Source organism: Adiantum capillus-veneris, chromosome 18, assembly GCF_014529385.1.
Source record: "Adiantum capillus-veneris isolate H3 chromosome 18, ASM1452938v2, whole genome shotgun sequence".
NCBI lineage: Eukaryota > Viridiplantae > Streptophyta > Polypodiopsida > Polypodiales > Pteridaceae > Adiantum > Adiantum capillus-veneris.
Window position 1 is genome coordinate 91,769,237 of NC_140948.1, and position 17,051 is coordinate 91,786,287.

Genomic DNA, 17,051 nt, shown 5'->3' on the forward strand with positions numbered 1-17,051 from the left:
CCATAGGTGCCACGGAAAAAAAAATTCAGGGATCGGATTTCCCGTAGAAGAGAAATCGGCCGTGCTCTGATACCACTCTAAGAGACTTGGACACTCGAAGTCAAGAATCAACCGCGACAGCACTAAATAACCACTTCAAAACAAGTCACAAATCACAATAGATGTACACTGGCCCGGCGGACTTCCATGCCTAGAGATATTGGCCCCAAAGACTGGCGCCCCTTTCGGTATTTCTTTTTATATTAATCAAATCAAAGTACAAGAGAGTGGCTAGGGTTTCACTCTCAGACTCTGCGTCCAGATGCTCTGAGAAGTGAAGCCCTCACCACTTATTTAAAGATACAAGGGATGCCCAAAAGCAGAGCCCCAAAAGCTTTTAAAATAAAAAGCATTAGTTCTCTCTCTCTCTTAGAGTCTTTTCTCTTTTTTTATTATAAAAAAAAAAATTCGCGTCGCTCATCATTTTCCAAAAAAAAAAAATTCAGCCTCCGTGATTTTCGGAAATTAGGGTTTTTGACAGAAATTAGGGTTTGCAGGAATTTTAGGGTTTTTGGCACAAATTAGGGTTTTTGTTGTCCACCACGTCATCACTTTGTGACAATGGCCTTTTTGCCAGGAGGCAAATCACATAAAGTCCATGTGTCATTTTCTATGAGTGCATCATATTCTGATTGCATGGCAGCCATCCAATTTTCTGAATTCTGTGCTTCATCAAAAGACAGAGGCTCCTCAACATCATGTAAGCTAGACACAGCCAAAGCATAACAATCTGATGCATAAGATGCATGGCGAGAGCCTAAACGAGTACGACTAGACAAAGGTGCATCCAATTTACTGTCACGCAAAGTGTGCACCAGCCATTTTGGCATACCTCTAGCCTGCTCATTTTCAGCCCTTTCCTCATCAAGTACATCATGTACATCTGCATCAGTAATAGGCTGATCTAAAACATTTTCAGAAACCCCCATAGGCTGTACATTTGCCTCTTTGGAAGTTACATTCATATTTCCACCACTGAAAAGAGGCAACAAAGTGTCATAAATGTCCTGTGAGCTTACATTACTGTCTCTAGTACATGACAGCAAGGGCTGAACAGAATCTTCCACAAACACTACATCCCGAGAAACCAGAATACGTTTTGTTTGCGGATGATACAACCTGTAACCTTTGCGTTCAACACTATAACCAACAAAAATACATTTGGCAGCCTTATCATCCAATTTTCTGCGCTGCACTTGTGGCACCAAAGCATATGCCAAACAGCCAAAAACACGCATGTGCTCAATAGAAGGCTTTCTATCATGCCATGCTTCATATGGAGTAATAGACTGCAAAGCTTTCGTAGGACACTTGTTAAGTACATAAGTGGCACACATGATGGCCTCAAGCCAAAAAGAATGCGGCAAAGCTTGACTTTTGACCATACATCGTGCCATTTCCGTCACTGACCTGTTTTTCCTCTCAACAACACCATTTTGCTAAGGTGTATAAGGCACTGTACATTGGTGTTTTATCCCACGACCAGCCAGAAATGCATTAAATTCATGAGACATATACTCCCCCCCTCGATCGGAACGGAGGGTGCCCATAGTACATTTCGAGACATTTTCAGCCATAGCCAAAAATTGTTTGAAGCACATAAAAACTTCGGGCTTCGCTTTAAGCGGAAATACCCATGCATGCCTGGAGTAATCATCAATGAAAGTCACAAAGTACAACTAATTGCCCAAGGACGGAGTTTGCATGGGCCCACAAACATCACTATGCACAAGCTGCAACCTGCATGTGGCCCGAACCGAACCATCCTTCGGAAATTTAGAACACTGCATCTTACCCAAAATACAGCCTTCACAAACATGTTTGACAGGTGCTTCAAGAGGTGGCAAAGAAGCAACCATATCAGATTTCTGCAAACGCAGCAAACTGGCAAAATTCAGATGACCAAAACGTGCATGCCATAGTTTTGCATCTGAAATAGCCCTTGAATTTGCAACAGCATTTGCAAAATTTTGTCCACACTTGTCATACAAAGTGAGCTTATACAGCCCACGGCACAAAAGCCCAGATGCAACAATTTCATCACCAAAACTGAGGTCATAAACTATACATCTGCCATCCACAAATTTGACTACAAGTTCAAAGTCTAGCAAGTGCGGATACAGACAAGAGATTCTTCTTGATCCCAGGTACATAAAGTGCATCAACAAGTGTGAAGGAACTGCCATTAGCAGTAGTGAGCACAATCTTTCCAACTCCTTGAACTGGATAAGAGGCGTTGTTGGCACAAGTGGCTGAATTCCCATGAGGGACAAACTCGAGAGAGGTAAACAATTCACGATGTGAGGTAATGTGCTTTGTAGCACCACTGTCGAAATACCACACATGTGAATCTGCAGCAACTGACAAGCATGCATCATGGACAGCAGGATTGTAAGTGCACTCTGCGCTAAAAGCCCATTCTGCATCAACATCAGCAACACAGTCTCCTTTCATAGAAGACTCAACAATGGCTGCATTTGTAGTGGAACCAGCATTTGCAGTGGAACCACCCTCTTTCTTCTTAGCCTCTTTGGCCTTCAACTTAGGACACGACTTGATCAAGTGATCATTGGCTTTACAATAATGGCAACGCATCTTCTTTTTGCCCTTATCACCAGAATTTCCAGACGAATTGCTGCCAGCAAAAGCATTAGGAACAGAATTTTTGCCACTCGCAGCAGAACCATAAGAAGTGGCTACATTGCTCTTACCACCCTTTCTTTGAGAAGCAATAAAAGCCTGTTCAATTGCACGTTGTCTAGTCCTGCTTTTTCTGGAAAGTGACTCTTGCAAGAGCAATGTGCATAATGTATCAAACTTGACAACTTCAGGATTTCCTTGGGTCATCAGTCTCCAAGTACTAGCAAAAGTCTGGTAAGAATCTGGTAAGGCATCAAGAACAGTCTACACAAGGGAACTGTCTGAAATAACTTCAACTGAAGAAATAAGTTGCTCATTGATATCCTTGACACTAGCAAGGAAAGTGTCCATATCATCTTCCTCATGCATAATCTTCGACTCCGGCTCTTTACGAAGCAAAGCAAGTTTAGCCTCATTGCGGCTTGCATAAAGACTTGCTAGAATATCCCAAGCATGTTTTGCAGATTTTGTTGAACGGATGTGAGGAACAATGGTGCGCTTCACAAAAAACGCAATCAATGCGTGAGCCTGCGCATCCTTAACATCCCAACGAGCTTGTTCTGCCGTAGGCAAAACAACTCTAACAACTACAATCCTTGCAGCAAGACCTGCAACATCATCAACATCGCCTACATCCTCAGAACCAGGACGTACATCAATGCCCTGCATAATGTTCCAGACACCCTTTGACACAAGAACATGTTGCATCATATAAGCCCATATAGGGTAGTTATCCCCATCCAACCTGTCCTTAGCAGCAAACATCTTGAACACATCTGTGTTGTTGTTGTCAGCCATGGTAAATGTTGCACCTGATGTGAAAATTGCCCGAAAATAGGAGAAACAGAGCGGGAACAACCTGTGCTATATAGCACAAACCGTAGAAGACTATAAGGCACCTGTTATGCAGAAAACGGCACTGACAGAAATTTTACACAAAATGACGAAATAGCCTGTGCAGTACTGCATGTAGTGGAAACGGAAGCCGAATTCAGCCCAAATCAAAATTCTGAGCAGACCAAGCTCTTCTAGCTTGCCCAAATTATTTGTCGACCTGCGAACGCTCGCCAAAGCTCACTCAAATCGGAGAAAGTGAGCAGGCGTGTGCTAGAGCAGCTCGTGACTAAGCCCGGGAGGACGTGACCTGCTCTGATACCAAATGTTGGAATTAGGGTTGCAGAGAAACACACACAGCTTGGAGAAGACGAAGGAAGCTCAAGGCACACAATAGAGAGTGTGTTACTTAGTGTGCAATGGAAAAATAGATAGCCCCAGAGTGATGGGCGTATATATGTGCGTTTTCTATGTGCATTGGCAGCTTATTTTGGTTGGGATGTACATCAATCAGACATTGTTACTGCTTTCTTGAATGGTGACATATTTGAGGAAGTTTATGTAACGCAGCCTCGCGGTTTTGTCATAAAAGGACAAGAGGACAAAGTGTGCAAATGTAACAAGGCTTTGTATGGGTTGAAGCAATCTCCTCGTGCTTGGTATGAGAAAGCTGACACTCATTTGGTCAAACAAGGCTTTCGTAACAGTCCAACAAAAAGCACATTGTATGTAAAGCGTGAGGATGATGTACTTCTCATTATGGTTCTTTATGTTGATGATTTGCTGATCACTGGACCAAATGAGAGACACATTGCTGAATTTAAGGCTGATTTGAATGATACTTTCAAGATGAAAGATTTGGGTTTGTTGCATCATTACTTGGGTATAGGTTGTTGCATCATTACTTGGGTATACAGTTTAAGCAGTGTGATGGTGGTATTGCCTTGTGTCAGAAAAGTTACATAGAGACATTGCTATGTAATTTTGGACTTGAGGATTGCAAACCTATTGCCACTCCCATGGAAACAGGTTTGAAGTTGAGTCTACATGATGCTGGCGATCCTGCAGATGTCACTCTTTACCAAACTGCTGTTGGCTGCCTCATTTATGTATGCAACACGAGGCCGGATATTCAGTTTACAGTCTCACAGGTCAGCAGATTTATGCATAGCCTAGGGTCTAAGCATTGGCAGGCTGTCAAGAGGATTTTCCGCTACCTTAGTGGCACTTTACATCTTGGCTTGTTTTATCCCAAGGGGGGATCATTGCCGCCAGACTTACATGCTTTTTCGGACTCAGATTGGGCTGGTTGTTTTGACACGCGAGTGTCCACAAGTGGTTTTTGTTTCATGCTTGGCAGTTCATGTATATCATGGTTGAGCAAGAAGCAACCTACTGTGGCCACTTCAAATTGTGAGGCTGAGTACAGGGCAGTCTTCACAGCTACGGTTGAGTGTGTATGGCTCAGACGCCTTATGGCTGATTTGGGTGTTGGACAGGACACTGCCAACACTATCTACATTGACAGTCAGAGCCCATTGGCAGTTGCAAGGAACCCAGTTTTTCATGCTTGCACAAAGCACATTGAGGTGCATTACCACTATGTCAGGGAGAGGCTCTCAGCAGGAGAGATCAGCTTGGCTTATGTACCAACATAGGACAACCTTGCAGATCTTTTCACAAAGGCATTGTCTCGTGAGAAGCTTGAAGCTTTCCGCAAAGCTTTGGGCTTACTCCCCTTTGTGGACTGATCCTGTCCTCAGGGCATGGCACTTCCCTTTACTCATGTGCCAGCTCTCGTTCACCGCATCACTCCAGGGGGGATTTGTTACCATATGCATGTGGTAGTGATGTGTGTGAACACACTAGGACCGCCGTGGCATTTTTTCCCTCTTTAGGAGGTTTTTTCCCCCGTGCATTGTATATACGCCCATCACTCTAGGGCTATCTATTTTTCCATTGCACACTAAGTAACACACTCTCTATTGTGTGCCTTGAGCTTCCTTCGTCTTCTCCAAGCTGTGTGTGTTTCTCTGCAACCCTAATTCCAACAGTGTTGTGGATGCCGCCTGGTCTCAGCTGAACGAGCGCTAGCTTTTGTTTCTTGGATTCTAAATGTATGCAGCAAGCTTTTTGATCGGGGTTGACACTGCCCATGGTATGTATGTCGTTGAGGGGTCCACAAGCTAAAGGCTCCGTAATGCATCTCCGTCTGGTTGTGGAATCATATACCCAGCAGGGTTTTTGGGTAAGGCCACCTGGTCTCAGCCAAGCCAGAGTGAGCTAGTGCTTCTCATTGCGTTTGTGGCCGGGTACTGGCTTGCAGGCTAGACTACGCCCCTATTCTCATCGTACTTGGTTTATGTACGAGCCGAAGTGCTCCTATCTTATATCTTGCGGTTCTTATAGCCGTGTTGGCTCGTCGAGTCGAGGAGGATATACCCTCGCTCACTTATCAGTGTTTTTGGATTGGTTTCTAGTGTGCAGCCACTATAGATCCGCACATAGATTCTCTCTTGGGCTTAGTCGAGCCTCGTGTTCATTGTCTTTATCTCCCATCGAGCGGTGTTGATGACTTTTGTAGATACAACACAATGTACTTCTGGAATCAAAAGTCTCAAGTGTTCGCCTGCTTCAAAGATTATTGTATCCTTGCCTTCCGTCAACTCGATCTTCCTGTCTAATTTCTTCGCTTTGGAAATGGAAGAGAGTACATCTCTAAGGAGTTTCAAGGTTTCTGCAAAACTGAGGGGATTCAGCAGTATACAGTCCCCTACTCTCCTCAACAGAATATACTAATCTTGTTATCTCCGTGGCGGTACATTGCTGACCATCCAAATGTGTCCCTTGCTGCCTGGTACGCCTGGTCTTGTGTCGAGCACACCTAACCCATCTCGCATCCTCTTGTAATTCGCCCCATCGTGGGGGAATCCAACGGCCATCTGAGGCCAGCATTCGGATCAGCCCCTGCTGATCCATTAGGTGTAATCTACGTCTCCGTGCAATGCGTCTACTAAGACCAGAACACAGTTCTAATCCCGCTGGCTTCGCCTTGCATCGACCAAGCGAGTTCCACTGTGTTGTTATCTCTGCACTTCCGCACATGTGGGTCATTCCATATTCGAATGCATCCCAGCATTGGGTACCTTCTCCTGGGTCCCATACGAGGCCACCTTGCCCTTTGTCCTTCCCGCATAACCGTCCTCGAGGAGTTATCGTTCCAACCTCGAGACTTCCTTTGTCAAACGTCAGTACATCCTCGCGTACATCGATCCTTAACAGGGCTGTCTCTGCCCCAATACTCGCCCGTCCGCTATCTTGACTCCATTCGTGACCACTTGCATCGATGCCCTCAATATCGTGTTTGTCAATCCCACACATACTCTATCAGGTAGCGCTTTACCTCGAACTGAACTCCCAACGTTTCCCGAAACAAGCGTCACCTGACTCGATGGGTCCGCACCAAACGGCTCCCCTTCGCAATAGATCGCCCGAACTGCCTCTTCCGGCATGTGTAATCCCCTTTTAACGACCATCAGCTGTTTGATCTCGTAACCCTCCATGTAGTACAAAAAAAGTTCGCGGTTCCTCTGTTGTTCCTTCCTCAACTCTAGGGCTCATTCCGAGTACCATAATCGTCTGGCATCTTGCCTAGTGGTTCCAAATGCTCTTTCTTGCTTCGATTAGGATCAGGTAACTTGACCCAGATCCCCACTTGTAAGTTGCAGCGGAATGAATGTTGTTTTTCTCAAGATGAGTGATCCATATTTGCTCAAGGTTCCTTTTAGTTCTTATGGAAGGGAGAGCCTTCCGTTCTTAATGGAGAATGTTGTGGTCACGAACAAAGTGAGTGGACACTGTACGTGCAAGTGTATGAGACCGAGAGAAAGAGAGAAGAGAGATATGACACCCGAGAGGTTGTAAAACCCTCCTCCGAAGGCCCCACTCTCGTTGGCGAGAGTGGTCTACTTACGATTGCACAAAGTAGTACAATGACGATGCAATGGACTAATGCGATTTGGGACTATGTCGATGACGAAGATGGTGACGACGACGACGACGACTTTAGGGCTGAAATCTGTAGTCTTCTAACTGCTGAAATTCGGGGCTGTTTCGGTGGCTGAAAATGACTGTTTTGGCTGCGTTTTTGAGGGCTGAAAATGACTATCTTCTGCAACCAACTAGGGCTGAATCTGCTACTGTCTTGACTTCTGAAAACGTTGCTTCTTCTACTGCAAAATGGGCTGAAAACCAAAACGCTGGCAGATTTGGATGGAACTGGCAAAAACGCTAGGCAACTGGAAGTGCTGGTGATGGTAGCAATGGAAAACACCAGGCTAGGGGAGACTGTAGGCGATGCCAACACTAGAAATGCTAGAGGTTGTGGGTGGTGGAGGGAACTGAAAACGCTAGGCTGAATGTTGATGGCGATCAAGCAAGGCTGAAAACGCCAAGTGAGGGGAGGTACTACGGGTTCTTGCTGAGAAGACGCCTGTTGAGCGGGAAGCTCCTGCTGCTTCTTCTGCCATTGAGTGCTAACTTGGGTTTGCTTATATATTAACTTACCCAATTTGCCCTACTCCGTTCCCAACAAAAGTCACTTAATAAATAAGTGAAAATTGTCAAAAATAGGGAAATTAGGCTAAAGTCACCTGAAAAATTCCCAAACTGACTCTAATGGAATCTGATGTAAATGCTAATGCTTATGCTGTGTGCAACCAGAGGATATGCATCTACACTAAGTGATTGGGCATGCACGGTCTACGAATTGACTCACAAAAGTGCCATATCACTTCTAAATCTAGACTGACGGAACTGATTGAACCATGTTATGCTGTAGCTTGTCCACGGACACATAGGGTTGGATGTGTCACGTGACATCCCCTCCTTTTCAAAGTGAGGTACTGGTACCGAACTCTATGGCGTCGAGGGAGATCGCCAATAGCATCCGGAATCCTGAAAGGGACTCTTCGCCGGCCCACTCTGATGTGTGGGTCGTGCGGTACTTAAACTTCATAAATGTCTGCAAAGTGTTCTTCTTTGGGCCGCGCCGAAAGCGACACAAAGTCTGTTGTGGCTCCTTCGATGCTTCATCTTCGTCCAATTCCATGCTTCGTTCTTCTTCAAGAATCTCCATGGCTGAAAATTCCTGAAACCACTTCCAACACAAAAACATGAACATACCCATTTCATGTAAAGTGAGTGGAAAAAATCGTATCTTCCTCAAAGACTGTGCATGCAATGTAGATGAACAAATAGACGGAGTGCCAAACCGTTCATCCCATACACGCAAACAATGAGATCCAACCTTTCTTTCCTGATCTAAATCAATCAAATGTGGCAATTCACAATGGAAATGCCTATGCTTGGTGCTCATACTTTCATGTGCTCTGTCGACAACTGTGTCGTGCCAAGGAAGAGACATGGAATGTGACTTCCTGACATGCATACTTTTCAACTTTTCATCAAAAATCCGCATACATTCGTGCTCATTCATGATGGAAACGTGCTCAACGTACAATATGTCATGCCTAGGAAAAGGGATCACATAAAGACGTCGACTAAAATATAGGAAACGATCATGAATGAAACACTCCATCACTACGTACGAATCAATCATGCGAACACATAATACTTCCTGTAAGTGGTCTTGAGACCTAGGCTCAAGAGCCAAGATCAGTTCTTCCTGAGGAGGTTCTTTGGACCTAGGCTCAAGAGCCAAGATCAATCCTTCGGGATCTATCGAATCTTCTTGTGGGGGATCCGTGGACCTCGACTCGAAAGCCAAGATCGATTCGTCGTGATTGATCGAATCTACAACGAGGTTAGCTTCGCTAGAAAAAGCATCAACTAACTCATCATCCTTGTGAACAATCACTTCATCTTCATGCAACTCATCATGCTTGTGAGAAATCACATCTTGATCATGCAAATCATCATGCTCGTGAGAAATCACATCTTGATCATGCAAATCATCATGCTTGTTAGTGTCATCCAAATCATCATGCTTATCATTGTCATTCAAATCATCATGCAAATCATTATCAGTCAATTCATCATGCTTCTCATAATTATGCAAATCCTGTGTATCAAGCTTTGGAGAAGAAGAGACTGAGAGAGTCTCCGTTTCGTGAATCTCTTGCATCTGTGTCGGCACTTGAGACAAGAGTCGCAAGAACTCTTGCATGTGTCGGTCGCGCTGTTCTAGTATTGCTTTTCTTCCGGCTTCTCTTTCTGCTTTGTCTTCTGTGTCTCTGCGTTTCATTTCTTCCATTCTTGCTGCACTTGCTTCCCGTTGTAAATTCTGTTCCATAAACAACAGCTCCAACTCTTTCATTGGAGTTACTGCAATCTTTGTCGTAGATGGGGAAGGGTCAGAAAAACCTCCTGGTGGGGAAAATTCTTCTTCGCCTCTCTCATGCTCATCACCTCCAAGATACATTTTGCTTCGAGTGATGACCATTCTGAAGTCGTGGATTCTTGTGGTTTTGGGTTCTTAAGTTCACGAGGAACTTGGGTTCTTGAGGGTCTTGGGTTCTTGAGGTTCTTGAGGTTTTCTTTCGCTTGCAAACCGTGTTTGAGAAGGATCTTCTCTTCACCCGAGTTCTAGTCTTTTCCGCGGGTGCAACCCTTGGCGGCCTTACGCTCACACCAAGGTTGCTTTTTCCCACCTCACGTCGATTGGCCGGCCGCTAAGTGCACGGTCCTCTCTCAATGAGTGAAAAGAGACACAAGGGGAGGCTGGACAAGCCCTTCTTTTCTGGGATTCCTGTCACTCTTCAAAAACACGATTAGGAATCGACACGCCCAAGCGAACTTGGGTTCGTGCGACCGCAACAAGCAAAAACAAATTCTTGTGATTCTTGTGGTTCTTTCCTTGAGTGATACAGAACATTGCCAAAGCTCTGATACCAATGTAACATGCAGCGGAATGAATGTTGTTTTTCTCAAGATGAGTGATCCATATTTGCTCAAGGTTCCTTTTAGTTCTTATGGAACGGAGAGCCTTTCGTTCTTAATGGAGAATGCTATGGTCACGAAAAAAGTGAGTGGACACTGTGCGTGCAAGCGTATGAGACTGAGAGAAAGAGAGAAGAGAGATACGACACCCGAGAGGTTGTAAAACCCTCCTCCGAAGGCCCCACTTTCGTCGGCGAGAGTGGTCTACTTACGATTGCACAAAGTGGTACAATGACGATGCAATGGACTGATGCGATTTGGGACTATGTCGGTGACGACGATGTGACGACGATGACGACTTTAGGGTTGAAATCTGCAGTCTTCTAACTGCTGAAATTTGGGGCTGTTTCGGTGGCTGAAAATGACTGTTTTGGCTGCGTTTTCGAGGGCTGAAAATGGCTATCTTCTGCAACCAACTAGGGCTGAATTTGCTACTGTCTTGACTGCTGAAAACGCTGCTTCTTCTGCTGCGAAACGGGCTGAAAACCAAAACGCTGGCAGATCTGGATGGAACTGGCAAAAACGCTAGGCAACTGGAAATGCTGGCGATGGTAGCAATGGAAAACGCCAGGCTAGGGGAGACTGTAGGCGATGCCAACACTGGAAACGCCAGAGGCTGTGGGTGGTGGAGGGAACTGAAAACGCTAGGCTGAATGTTGATGGCGATCAAGCAAGGCTGAAAACGCCAAGTGAGGGGAGGTACTGTGGGTTCTTGCTGAGAAGACACCTGTTGAGCGGGAAGCTCCTGTTGCTTCTTCTGCCATTGAGTGCTAACTTAGGTTTACTTATATATTAACTTACCCAATTTGCCCTACTCCGTTCCGAACAAAAGTCACTTAATAAATAAGTGAAAATGTTAGGAAATAAGACGTAGCTAAATAGATAATTGAGTAGATTACTTAATGGAGAGAGACAAATTTACATACATGAGATTATAGAGTAGAGAGAGAGAGAGAGAGAGTACACACGATATACGTGGTTCACCCAATGTGGGCTACGTCCACGGGAAAGCAGCCACTCAATGGTTTTAGTACTTCAAAACAAGAAGTAGTTTACAAAGGGATTATACCCTTAATGGAGCTCCCGCCTTGCTTCACTCTCACCACCTCACACTCACCTTGTTGCATTAACTTCACACTATGAAATGTGTGTAGAAATGGCCTCCTTTTATAGGCCAAAAGGGCTGCCCTCTCTCATGAGAGGCAGCCATGTGTAGCCGTCCTTGTGTAGATAAGTCCAAATCGGACCCTCCAATCTGCCCATGTGTGGCCGCCCTTGAGAAGACAAGTCCGCTTTTGAATTCGGCCACCGGCCACCGGCCATTGACTTCCGACCACCGGCCAACCGACGGTTGTTTTTCGACCACTTTTCGACCGCCGTCCGGCCATAATATTCCGGCGAAAAGGAATCTTCTGGCGAAGGAAAAAAAAAAAGTCTCGGGGTCTTCCGCCCCCGAGGCTCCTAAAGTTGCCCCTGATTTTTTGTCGTGAAAATTTTGGTTTTCGGCGAGTGATTTTCCTTCACGCACGATGGCTTCTCCTCATAATGGGGGCCTTACAAATGTGCACTTTTACCACATAAAATTACAAGGGTAAATCAGGCTCCATACTTAACAGTCTCCCACTTGGAGACTGATCTCCAAACCAAACCTGTGACTGCTTTCCATCCTGGCTTCTTATCCTTTAATGCCGATTGAAGATGAGCAAAAGATCAACTTCTCCTTGTTGACCACCTTTGTAAACATGTCTGCAGGATTTTCACTTGTATGCACCTTTCCTAGCTTTAGTTGTCCCTCTTCCAAAAGAGTGCGTATGAAGTGATATCTCACCTCAATGTGCTTTGTCCTTGAATGAAAGGCTGAGTTCTTCGCAAGATGGATAGCGCTTTGGCTATCACTGTACAAGACACAATTGTCTTGTTTGAATCCAAGCTCTTCTAAGAATCTGTGAAGCCACAGAATTTCTTTGCTTGCCTCCGTCATTGCTACATACTCTGCTTCCGTGGTAGAAAGTGAAACCACTTTCTATAGCTTTGAAGCCCAGCTTACTGTTGTGCCTCCAACCGTGAACACATAGCCAGTAGTGCTCCTTCGAGTATCTTTGTGACCTGCCATATTTGCATCAGCATACCCTTCTAGAAAAATATCAGTTCCTCAAAAATACAAAGCATTTGTTGTTGTCCCTTTTAGATACCTAAGTATCCACTTCACAGCTTGCCAATGCTCTTTACCTAGGTTGTCCATGAACCTACTCACAACTCCCACTGCATGTGCAATGTCTGGCCTTGTCCATACCATAGCATACATTAGAGAACCTACCGCTACAGCATATGGAACTTTAGACGCAGTCCTTGAGTCTTCACCGTCCTCAAGCTCCATGTACTGATCACCTGTTTCTTTTGTTTGTTTTCTTTCCAAGTAATCTTTGTACATATTTTGTTCGTTAAAAATTACATCCCTAATCCTTAAGATTTTACCATCTTCAGGATTCCATAGGCGATACCCAAAGTCACCTTCTCCATAGCCAATGAAGAAACACTTTTTGGACTTTGCATCTAGCTTTGATCTTAGGCTTCTATCTATGTGCATGAAAGCCTCACACCCAAATACTTTGAGAAATGCATAATTCACCGGTTTACCTGTCCATGCCTCTTCTGGAACTCCCCCATTCAATGCCGTTGAGGGTGACCGATTGATTAAGTACACAGACGTACTTACAGCTTCCGCCCAAAGTTCAAGCGGTAGGCCTGCATGTAGCCACATGCTTCGTGCTCGCTCCATGATTGTCATGTTCATCCTTTCCGAAATACCATTTTGTTGAGGTGTCCTTGGGGTTGTCCTTTGCCTCCGAATGCCATTGCTAGCACAAAAGCTTTCAAAAGCTTGGCTGCAATATTCCCCTCCATTGTCGGATCTGAGGCATTTAACCTTGGTACCTATTTCATTCTCCACAAAGGCTTTCCACCTTTAAAATATGGAAAATACATCGGATTTATTCTTCATGACATAAACCCATGTTGTCCTAGTCGCATCATCTATGAATGTTACATAGTACAATGAGCCACTAAGTGATGGTGTACTTGTACGACCCCAAACATCAGAATGAACCAACTCAAGTTTTTTATTTTTTCTTTCATTTCCTGATTTTTGAAATTTTACCCTCTTTTGTTTACCATAAACACAATCTTCACAGAATTCTAAGTCCACTTCTTTCAAACCTGGTAGAAGCTTCTTTGTTTGAAGGATTTGCATTCCTTTGGCACTCATATGCCCAAGCCGATAGTGTCACACCGCACTATCAACTTCTGTAGTTGCTGCACAAGCTGAAGGTTGCGTGCTAACAATACACAAGTAAAGTGTACCGACCTTTTCTCCCTTGGCAACCACCAAAGATCCTTTTGAGATCTTCCACCGTTTGTTTCCGAATGCAATGTTGTGACCTTCATCGTCCAATTGTCCTGTAGAGATCAAATTTTTGCGAAGAGAAGGAACATGCCTAACATCTTTAAGCTTCCATTCATTTCCGTTAGCAGTTTTGACAGAAAATGTACCTTTGCCGACAATCTCACAAGCTTCATCATCTCCCAAGTATACATACCCAGAATTACCTTTGGTGTAGTCCTGGAAATGTTGCTTGTGTGGTGTCGCATGGAATGAAGCCCCGGAATCTACTATCCAGGAATTAGACACATTGTCTAATGAGAGAATTAGATCATTTTGCTCTACTTTACCTGCCACATTGGCCTCCGATGTTGGCTTGTTGTCTTGAGACTCTGTCTCCTTCTTCTTCTTGGACCAGCAATCCTTCTTGATGTGGCCCTTCTTGCCGCAGTTCCAACATTCAAGAACTGACTTTGTGCGTGACTTGCTCCGCCTTGAGCGATCACGACTCTTTTGGTTTTTGAACCTTTCCTTAGGTCTTCCTCTTGTTTCCACTGACAATGCAGCACTTGATGATTCTCCTGTGCTTCTCCTTCGTATTTCCTCGCTTAGGAGAACACCCACAACATCATCAAACTTAAGAGTATTTGTACCAGAGATAGAATTACTTACAGCCATCACAAGGCTGTCCCAACTATCCGGTAGAGATGATAGTATAAGGAGAGCTCGCACTTCGTCATCGAAATTGATTTTCACCGATCGAAGTTGACTTATGTTTGTGTTAAAGTCATTTAGGTGTTCTGCAACTGAACCATTCTCTGCCATCTTTAGATTGAACAAGCGCTTCATAAGAAATACCTTATTGGATGCCGATGATTTCTCGTAGAAGTCGTCAAGTGACTTCATCAAGTCCTCCGTGGTCTTCATGTCCGAAACATTGAAGGCCACCGTTGACGCCAAGCTTAACCGGATTGTTCCCAGTGCCTTTCGATCAAGGACAATCCATGCTTCATCTGCCATTGTTGCGGGCTTCTTCGCAAGATCGCCTAGTGGCAGATAGAGGTCCTTCTGGTAGAGATAGTCTTCAATCTGCATCTTCCAACGTTGGTAGTTTTTGCCGTTGAACTTCTCAATCTTGAGCTTCCCTTCCTCCGCCATAACTCCCACTCAATTCAAGGAATCCTTTTCATGAGATAACTTAGCTACGAGCAAACCTTGCTCTGATACCAGTTGTTAGGAAATAAGACGTAGCTAAATAGATAATTGAGTAGATTACTTAATGGAGAGAGACAAATTTACATACATGAGATTATAGAGTAGAGAGAGAGAGAGAGAGTACACACGATATACGTGGTTCACCCAATGTGGGCTACGTCCACGGGAAAGCAGCCACTCAATGGTTTTAGTACTTCAAAACAAGAAGTAGTTTACAAAGGGATTATACCCTTAATGGAGTTCCCGTCTTGCTTCACTCTCACCACCTCACACTCACCTTGTTGCATCAACTTCACACTATGAAATGTGTGTAGAAATGGCCTCCTTTTATAGGCCAAAAGGGCTTCCCTCTCTCATGAGAGGCAGCCATGTGTAGCCGCCCTTGTGTAGATAAGTCCAAATCGGACCCTCCAATCCGCCCATGTGTGGCCGCCCTTGAGAAGACAAGTCCGCTTTTGAATTCAGCCACCGGCCATTGAATTCGTCCACCGGCCACTGGCCATTGACTTCCGACCATCGGCCAACCGCCGGTTGTTTTTCGACCACTTTCCGGCCGCCGTCCGGCCATAGGAATCTTCCAGCTAAGGAAAAAAAAAGTCTCGGGGCCTTCCGCCCCCGAGGCCCCTAAAGTTGCCCCTGATTTTTTACTGTGAAAATTTTGGTTTTCGGCGAGTGCTTTTCCTTCATGCACGATAGCTTCTCCTCATAATCGGGGCCTTACAAATGTGCGCTTTTACCACATAAAATTACAAGGGTAAATCAGGCTCCATACTTAACAGAAAATTGTCAAAAATAGGGAAATTAGGCTAAAGTCACTTGAAAAATTCCCAAACTGACTCTGATGGAATCTGATGTAAATGCTTATGCTTATGCTGTGTGCAACCAGAGGATATGCATCTACACTAAGTGACTGGGCATGCACGGTCTACAAATAGACTCACAAAAGTGCCAGACCACTTCTAAATCTAGACTGATGGAACTGACTGAACCCTGTTATGTTGTAGCTTGTCCACGGACACATAGGTTTGGATGTGTCACGTGACACCACTTCTTCTCTTGCATCTGGTCTCACACCTGGTTCGGACCTGGTTAACAAGGTTTCAAGTCTTTCAGCCGACTCGGGGAGCATCCCCTCTTCCGAGAAGAACGACCCTGTCTCATGGCCTAGAAGCGTATCCACCATCTCTGGTCTTACATCCCGCTCAGTCGTATCTTCCCACAGTTCCAGCACACCCATTGTTTCCGCACCAAGCACCAGCCAGTCCTCGGTTTTTGATTCATACATATCCGCATACGCTTGTGTTCCCCAATCATGTGAGGGGTGGGAGTCGTTAGGGCCCACCTTATGCTTCTCTAAGACTTCCTCATTCAATTCCACTACACGATACATGTTAGCCTTTTCCGAATTCAACATCCCCATGCATTCTTGCACATCCCAAGCACAATGGTAAAGAGGGGTAAAAGGGCCAGTCGGACACTCATCAATATGGCTCTCATTCGAGCAATCTTCATCCAGTACATTCGGCTTGAAAGCCATCAATTCCTCGTCCCGGGAAGCATAAGAATTACCACAAGTATCCACATCCGTATTACCACCGTCATCAAGAATAATCCCTTCGCTCGGGAACATCGCATTCAATATCTCGGCCAAATACTTTTCCTCCATTTCAACCTCAACAAATTGATCCTCATCTCCTCTCATTTCATCCCCACACGATGCATTCGTACTCCTCTTTTCTTCCGCTTCAATAGATCCCTTCGGTTCTGTGGAAGGGCCTCCGGTTTTGTCATCCCCACACGATGCATTCGTACTCCTCTTTTCTTCCGCTTCAATAGATCCCTTCGGTTCTGCAGAAGGGCCTCCGGTTTTGTCATCCAAAAAAACATTGCACTTATTGGGCACATGGAGTGTTCGCCACCGGTGAGGAGGTCGTGCCGCTATGCATGGTGTCCTCCTGGAGTATGTGGGCAATTAACATCTCAA

The 17,051-nt window shown here is 45.0% G+C and overlaps 1 protein-coding gene across 1 annotated transcript; it reads right to left on the reverse strand.

The window, feature by feature from the left end:
- Positions 1-6,317: 6,317 nt before the first annotated feature.
- Positions 6,318-16,808, reverse strand: LOC147436025 (uncharacterized). The gene is made up of 4 exons (XM_086487819.1): positions 16,106-16,808; positions 7,131-7,227; positions 6,507-6,826; positions 6,318-6,376 (listed from the first exon to the last, which is right to left on the reverse strand). The coding sequence occupies exons 1-4, from the start codon at positions 16,767-16,769 to the stop codon at positions 6,318-6,320; spliced, it is 1,140 nt and encodes a 379-aa protein (XP_086343945.1). The 5' UTR covers positions 16,770-16,808.
- Between the last annotated feature and the right edge of the window lie 243 nt (positions 16,809-17,051).

Coding starts and splice junctions, on each gene's coding strand:
- LOC147436025 (XM_086487819.1), bottom strand. CDS start 16,769: ATGAGAGGAGATGAGGATCAATTTGTTGAGGTTGAAATGGAGGAAAAG. Junction 7,228..16,105: donor AAGAGAAGAAGTGGTGTCAC/GTGACACATCCA, acceptor GCAACTTACAAG/TGGGGATCTGGGTCAAGTTA. Junction 6,827..7,130: donor GATTATGGTACTCGGAATGA/GCCCTAGAGTTG, acceptor GAGTCAAGATAG/CGGACGGGCGAGTATTGGGG.